Raw genomic sequence first — 7,913 nt, forward strand, 5'->3', positions numbered from 1 at the left:
ATTTATTGTAGTGTAGTAGACAGTGTAAGTGTGAAAGCATATTTTAATGATGTTTTCAACTAGTGAGATCATTCAAATTATATAGAAACTAAAACTAGTTTGTGTGCCTGTTGTTTGCAATATTGTGAATGGAAACGTTTCATTTGTGTACGGTCTAACCCTCCAATCATCACCTGCTGAGTGAATGAATGACAATAGAGTCACTTCACACTCTAAGGACAGGTGGTCTACATAGCTTCTCTCATTTACACATTATTAGATACATTAGTAACACTCCATTATACTCTGTTTCATTGTGGGGAATATTAGTGTCCATCTATTGTTTCAATTTTTGTAATGGAGAATTCTCTCAGAGTCATTTTTTTCAAGGTTTTTGATAGCAACTTTTAAAATTTGTAAAAAAATCCAAACTTGATCGGAATCGGCTCAAACTTTCTACACAACATAAGTACATGTATATGTATCAGGAAAAATTATAAAAATGAAAAATTCTCACCTTTTCATTTTTGGCAAAATTTGGCCAAAGTCCCTGTACTATAGTACAGGGACTTTGGCCCAATTTTGGAGCAACTTTAAAAATTCATAAAAAATCCAAATATAATGGGAATCAGCTCAAACTTGAAAAGCAGCATAAAAACATGTATATGTACCAAAAAAATTATAAAAATTGAGAAATCTTTTGGAGCCATTTTTGATGAAATACCCTATACTATAGCCCATGGTCTTTAACTAGATTTTGGAGCAACTTTTAAAATTTGCAAAAAATCCAACTTTGATTGGAATCAGCTCAAACTTTCTACACAACACAAGTACATGTACATGTACATGCTGTTACTCTAAAACTGACCTTGTATCAATAGCCTTGCTACATCACTTGGTATTGCAGGTCCATTAAAGATGAAGCACTGAATAGTGACATTATTATTCAGTGGTATTGCTGGTATCTTCAGTAAGTGTTCCTTGAGATTAGTGCTACTCTCCAGTATTGTATCATCAGTGGTGATCCCTCTGCCTGAGTTATAGTCATGCTCTGGTAGTCTGTCATTCACTAGCCAGTAAGAGCCAATGGAGTGAGCAGTACAAGTGAATGTTGCTGTTAGTCCTTGTGTTATGTTTACTGGGTGAGGATGAATCTTAAATTCTATAATAGAAAGAAGGAAATCAAAGAATTATTGGCCCATGCACACAGCTGACAGCAAAGTATATTCGTGTGTGCTTTTACCTGCATCATGAACTGATGCTGATAGCCTCAGCAATGGCAGTAACACTGCAAATGATGGTAACAGCATCTGTTGCTTCTGTAACATCTCTTGATTGAATTAGTGCAAATAACATCTGATCGAGCTAGTTAGATCTAGATTTATGGGGCGTGTTTGGTAGGCGTTCTCTACAAAAATAATTATTGCTGAGCTGAGTATTGCCCGAGGTAGATCTATTACCAACCAACTGTGGATATAGCCTAGTCTTGATAGTACAGATTGAACAGAACATCATGTTAGCAGTTGTATTAATTTTAACTGTGACGACAAGTAAGTGTGATAGTGGGTCACAAATCTAAAATCTAATTTTTTTCTTAATCATGTCTAGATCTAGCTTTATCTCAATTATCCTGCTCTCCCTCCTCCTTCAACATTACTCATATCTCAGACGTTAGGTTGTGTAATGACTCCAACTTATCCATCTTGTTTAATGTGTCAGACTCATGTGATAATATTATGGACCTCTATGTTTATGTATATCATCACAATGCTAGCTCTGGTGGAAATTCAAAACCTGTTCCAAAGCAGCCCGGTTTTGAATACAGCGAAGAACTGTGTGGTGTGAATGCCACTTTGAACAAACGAGTGAGGATTGAAGAGTTTAATCGTACAAGCCTCCTCCAAATAAGACTAAGAGATGTTACTATTATTAATAAAGTAATAATTATTTGTTCGAATAACTTTCATTTGTTCCTGGATTATACTGGTAAGTAAAGGGCTTGTATGTACACATGTACATGTAGCTACACAGATCATTTCATGCTTGACTTACAATCAATTTCACTAGTAAGGGGTTTCACCCAAGCTAAATTCATGAGCTTTCTCTCCCCTTTCTTTATCTCCAAACCATACCCTCTAGCCCTCCCTCTCTTTTTGATCCTTGTTTACATTGGGGTAAATACTTGTTTGATGCATTTGTATCAAGGCTGCATGATGAACATGTATCAGGACATATGTACATACCTTATTCTGTTCATTTCTCCTTTATCTCATTAGGTTTTTTAGGGCCACCAGTCAATATTAACTCCAATAGTTACAATTGCTCTTTTATTAATGTCACATGGTCTGATCCTGACTACCAGTGTGGTATTGAGCCAGTATATTATAATGTCAGTATATATGATACTATTACTGGTAGTCTAGTGGATACTGTAACAGTAGATGGTACCAGTTATCAGTTTGAAGATAATGATTTATTTATTCATCGTTATACATATGTTATAACTGGAGTTAATGAATTAAGAGAAGGAATATCTAATAATGATACATTCTCATATCAAAGAGGTACATATATAATTATGCTGATGTAATAAACAATGTCCAGAAATAATTTGAGCAACCTTTTAATATTTTGTAGTTCCCAAATCGGCTGTAGAACACACTACCTTGGATATATATTATACACAAGACATGGCAACTATAGAATACAATATACCTGTAAGAAAAAACTGTGTTTTGAAATAAATTGAATCATGTATAGGTCGAAATTGAGTGCACTGGTGAAGCTCCTGAAAATGCTACAGTTACTATACTGTGTAATGGAACTGGTGTTGTATATGATAATACTACAGAAGTAAAATATGAAAAAAAACCTAGAAATATAACAGGATTAATATCAGTGCCTCAGTATCTACAGTGTAACCTCAGAGTAACATTTAGTAATGAGGCTGGTAGTAGTGAACCATTTATACTAACAATTGGTAAGTTATTGAGTATCGGTATTTTAAATTATTTATATATTAACAGATACAACTCCTCCTCGTCCTCCATATGTTACTTCATCACTTCCTATAGTTTCTATAACACCCACTTCAGGACCAACATACACTAGCTCATCATCTCCAACAGTTTCTGTAACACCGATCGTAGGACCAGCATCAGACCCTTTAACAAGTTAGTTATTTTAAAGACATGTATGACACTAGTATATAGTACACATACATGTATAAGAAATTACAGCTATTGAAGATAATGTACTTATTATTTACTATTCTCTTTTAATAGTGACAACAGGAGCTATTATTGGTATTGCTAGTGGCTGCTTTGTTGTTGTAGTTACTTTAGTGCTATTGTTAATAGGAGTGGTTGTAAATTGTGGAAAAAGTTAGTACTTTATTCTTATATATATTCATATTATGTAATGTGTTATTATTAGATATTGGTGCTGCAATAAAACTGATTAAAGTTACAAAACAAAGAGATGAAAATGGTATAACACAGGAAAATGTAGCACATGATGGTGGTAATGATGTACATGTACAAGTACTGGATAATGCTGCTGGTCAATATGGTGGTCAAGGTCAAGGAGAAGTTGTACCGAATGGTGAAGGGCAAGATGAAGTACAAGAAGTGTTACAGAATCCTTTGGCACTGGCAGAACTAAAAGATGTAGTGCAGGGCGATAAAACAAAGAAAAATGCTGTAAGACAGGAGCAGGGAGATGGTTCTGTGGAGCAAGGGATTGTTAGAACTGTAAATTAATATACCGTACTTTATGTTTTATATTTTTAATTTTTATTTTATAGGAAGCATTGGTAAATAACGCTGACACTGCTACACCACTAGCACAGGATCCTGTACCTGAGCCAAAAGAAGTAGCACAGACTGATATGATAGAGAAACAGACTCCTAGAAAACAGGATGTAAATTAATATACTGTACTTTAAAATTATGCTTTAAATTTATTGTTTTTATTTTATAGGAAAATACTAAGTCAAAGTCAAATGATAAAGAAGTAACTATTATTGTTATTATTTTTTATAATAATAATTTATGATTTATTAGATTGAAAGTGCTGATAATGCTAGAGATAGTAAGAAACCAACCAAAGATAAATATCATAAAGTAAGAATTAATTTAATATTTATTTATTTGACAACATCTCTAGGATACATATCATCTTAAGCGTCAATTACTTGATCCAAGTACATGTAGTAGTGTACCAGAGCCTAACGCTGATCAATCAGAGTATAATGCATATTATGATGAGCCAATTGTGACTGGTGAGACAGAGACTTCTGATAATGACCAGCAGCTACCAAGGCAATTTGTAACAATTTCTATACCTCGGCCAACTGCTGGTGATCATGCTTCTGCTATTATTTCTGGTACTCTTTATAAGGATATTTTAGTTCCTGTTTTACCTATGCCACAAACTTCACCTCAAGAAATTCCATCTTTGAGGCAAATAGCCCAACCTAACCCTCAAATAAATGAAGAAAACAAAGGTAAGAATTTAAGATACTAGATTATATTTTACTATTTTACAGACTTCCAATCTGAACCTTTTGATGATTCGACTATCCTTTAGAAAAGTTTTTAACATCTTGCTTTTGAATTTAATGGTTGGTATATTGGTCTAATTATTTTTATAATTATTTCAATATTTTTTAGTTTACTATATTGACAGTATATCTGTCTTTAATTATTGATAATTTGTATATTAAATGATGATTAAATCTTTTGTATTTTGATAGCATTTCTGTCATCAGCTTTCTATTCAATGTACATTCAAACCATATATGGAAGTGGGTTAAAGCAATGCACATTGAAGCAATGACCCAATTCAGTTAATCTGGTTCAATGCACATTAGAAGTGCTAGTGTAGAAAGGCCTTTAGTTTGGATTGAAATGGGATGCATAATAATTATTAATTTTAATGTATACTTTCCAATGATATACTCTACTTGTTTCATTCACCTGAGCCAAAAGAAGTAGCACAGACTGATATGATAAAGAAAAATACTGCTAGAAGGCTCTCCAGTACTGTATCGTAAGTGGTGATCCCTCTGCCTGAGTTATAGTCATGTTCTGGTAGTCTGTTAATAAGAACCAATTGAATGTGCAGTACAATTGAATGTTGCCAGTGAGTCTACCGATAGCCTCAGCAATGACAGTAACACTGTAAAATATAGTAACAGTATCTGTTGTACTGATTCATTTTCTTCACCACAATAACAATGTCAATGCCTGTTTGACCTCTCAACCAGTTTACATTACACTACCTTATCAAGCACTACCAATAGACTACTTTGTCAAACAGTCAGTGCTATCACTACTGCCTCATTGACCAGCAATAGCATTTTTCCTTACTCTACCAACTACACTACTGTTGCTTCCAAATCAAGCACTACCAATACCTTGTCAAGCACTGCAGATCTGCGCTGCTACTTGCTTCATCGGCGGAAAATAAAAAATGGGTATAGATATATCTTGTTTTTTTTAGAGGCGTGGTTTTATGGGCGTTAGAATTAGGTAATTGTCTACGACTATCATATCAACAAATTCTTTCTACTCTTGATGTTATTACTCACGTATATTGCTCTGATCTAGGCTCTTCTGAGTATTTACTGTCTACAACTGAGAGATACTATGTTATCAACTGCTGTAGTAATCTTATTGACTTTAACTTGGGCAACAAGTAAGTATAAACATAGACTATGGTATAAATAAATGGCCAATTGTAGTTTTATCCTGCCCACCCTCTTCTGAAATCACAGAAATACAAAACTTTAGATTATGTAATGGCAGTACACTGTCCATCAAATTTAACGTATCAGAATCGTGTAACAATATAATATCCCAAGTTTTTCTTTATATATATCAGTACAGCACAAGTTTTGGTGGAAATGCAAGAAGTCATGTTTCATGGGAATACTTTCAGTACAGTGACATACTTTGTGGTATAACTGCTAGATTGGGCAGTCCATTGATAATCAATGTCGATGGATTTAATCGTACAAACCTCCTTCAAATAAGATTAAGAGAAATTTTTAGCGGCAGCAGTGAAACTTGTTCAAATACTTTTCATGTGTTCCTGGACTATACTGGTAAGTAACAGAATATTTAAGTGCTTACTTGTACATCATTTCAATATTCCATTAAGCCTGTTACTGGCATATATATTGTGTGGGGATTGTACTGAGTTTTAATTACAATATTGCAATACTGTTCTAGAATATTTTGCATCAAGGTGCTGGCTTTACATTATCCTTTTCTCCTTTATTTTATTAGGCTTTCTAGGACCACCTGTCAGCATTAACTCATATAGTGACAGTTGCTCTACTATTGGTGTCACTTGGTCTGATCCTAACTATCAGTGTGGTATTGAGCCAGTATATTATAATCTCAGTATATATGATGACATTACTGATAGTCTAGTGACTACTGTAGCAGTATATGATACCAGTTATCAGTTTGTGGATAGTAATTTATTTCGTCATTGTTATACATATGTTATAACTGGAGTTAATGAATTAGGAGAAGGAATATCTAATAATGATACATTCTCATATCAAAGAGGTATGTACATGAGTAATAGTATAATTATGTTTTAAAATATAAACAAGATCTGAAAACCAAATTTGAGAAAACTTTTTTATAGTTCCCAGATTAGTAGTACAAGACACTACATTGGAGATATCAAATTATACACAAGACATGGCTATTATGCAATATCATACACAAGTAAGAAATGTCCCATCTCAAAAAGTAGTTGATAGATATTTTTAGGTTACATTGGAGTGTACTGGTGAAGCTCCTGAGAATGCTACAGTTATTATAGAGTGTAATGGAACTGGTGTTGTATATGATGATACTGCACTAGTGGAATATGCTAAACAACCAAATAATATAACAGGATCAGTACCAGTACCTCAGTATCAACAGTGTACTCTCAGTGTTGTATTTAGTAATGAGGCTGGTAGTAGTGAACCATTTATACTAGCATTTGGTCAGTTGTTTAATGTTTTATAAAGTACTGGTATTTAATTTCTATTAACAGATACAACTCCTCCACTTCATCCATACTTTAGTTCATCACTTCCAACAGCTTTCTGTAACACCAACTTCAGGACCAGAACAAGACTCTCCAGGAATAAGTTAGTTGTAACTGGCTTTTATTTATTCCATACACTTATACTTGCTTGTCCAATCATTTAATTATAGTCAAAAGAGTTTAATTATATTAAATTTTTGTAGGTATTACATTAATAATAACCGTTCTCCTGTTTGTGGTTTTAGTTGGCTTATCATTACTTATTGTCGTGACTCTACTATCACTTAGGCTTTACTTGAAAATTAAGATTAAAAGTTATTATAAAATTTTTAATTGGGTACATTATGTATTTAATATTTTTAGAATACTATAAAGTACCACTTTCACAGAAATCATTAGACCTTGAATTAGGCAGTCCTGTTGTTAGTACTGCATTATACAGTGTAGAAATTCGACCAACGGTAATATTTTTGATTTCTTTTCAAGTTTTGTTCATAACCTTTTTACTTTTATACTTTTATAGGTTAATGAGGTAAGAATCATGTTTTGATATTTTTCATTTTAGTACTATTTTTAGAATGGTGATAGTACATATACTACTTTTTCAAAAACTGAAGTAAGTTTTGTTACAGTATGGTTTCATTATTTTCCCTGTCATCAGACAACTTTTGTGATAGAAAGTAACAAAGAACAAAGTGATGATGTCTCAATGTCATATACTACTATTGCTGAAGTTAATGCTGCTACACATGGTGATAGTGAAGTGATAACAAAATCACTGAATGCTAATGAGGTATAAAGCATTGATATGTAAAATGTCATAGCTCATTTCACCTTAGAAACAGCAACAATTCCCAAACACTACAACTACTACTGCA

At 33.2% G+C, this 7,913-nt stretch overlaps 2 protein-coding genes across 2 annotated transcripts; both read left to right on the plus strand.

Annotated features, from left to right (window-relative positions):
* The first annotated feature begins 2,623 nt into the window (after nucleotides 1–2,623).
* LOC109585790 (uncharacterized) lies at nucleotides 2,624–4,762 on the plus strand. The gene is made up of 10 exons (XM_020001920.1): nucleotides 2,624–2,696; nucleotides 2,740–2,959; nucleotides 3,006–3,152; nucleotides 3,264–3,362; nucleotides 3,415–3,731; nucleotides 3,785–3,901; nucleotides 3,961–3,993; nucleotides 4,044–4,103; nucleotides 4,147–4,486; nucleotides 4,529–4,762. Exons 1-10 carry the CDS (start codon nucleotides 2,670–2,672, stop codon nucleotides 4,567–4,569), a joined length of 1,401 nt encoding a protein of 466 aa, XP_019857479.1. The 5' UTR covers nucleotides 2,624–2,669; the 3' UTR covers nucleotides 4,570–4,762.
* Nucleotides 4,763–6,646: 1,884 nt separating this feature from the next.
* Nucleotides 6,647–7,364, plus strand: LOC109585791 (uncharacterized). The gene is made up of 4 exons (XM_020001921.1): nucleotides 6,647–6,725; nucleotides 6,771–6,990; nucleotides 7,042–7,138; nucleotides 7,239–7,364. Exons 1-4 carry the CDS (start codon nucleotides 6,699–6,701, stop codon nucleotides 7,321–7,323), a joined length of 429 nt encoding a protein of 142 aa, XP_019857480.1. The 5' UTR covers nucleotides 6,647–6,698; the 3' UTR covers nucleotides 7,324–7,364.
* Nucleotides 7,365–7,913: the final 549 nt, after the last annotated feature.

Source organism: Amphimedon queenslandica, unplaced genomic scaffold (assembly GCF_000090795.2).
Source record: "Amphimedon queenslandica unplaced genomic scaffold, v1.1 AMPQUscaffold_13009, whole genome shotgun sequence".
NCBI lineage: Eukaryota > Metazoa > Porifera > Demospongiae > Haplosclerida > Niphatidae > Amphimedon > Amphimedon queenslandica.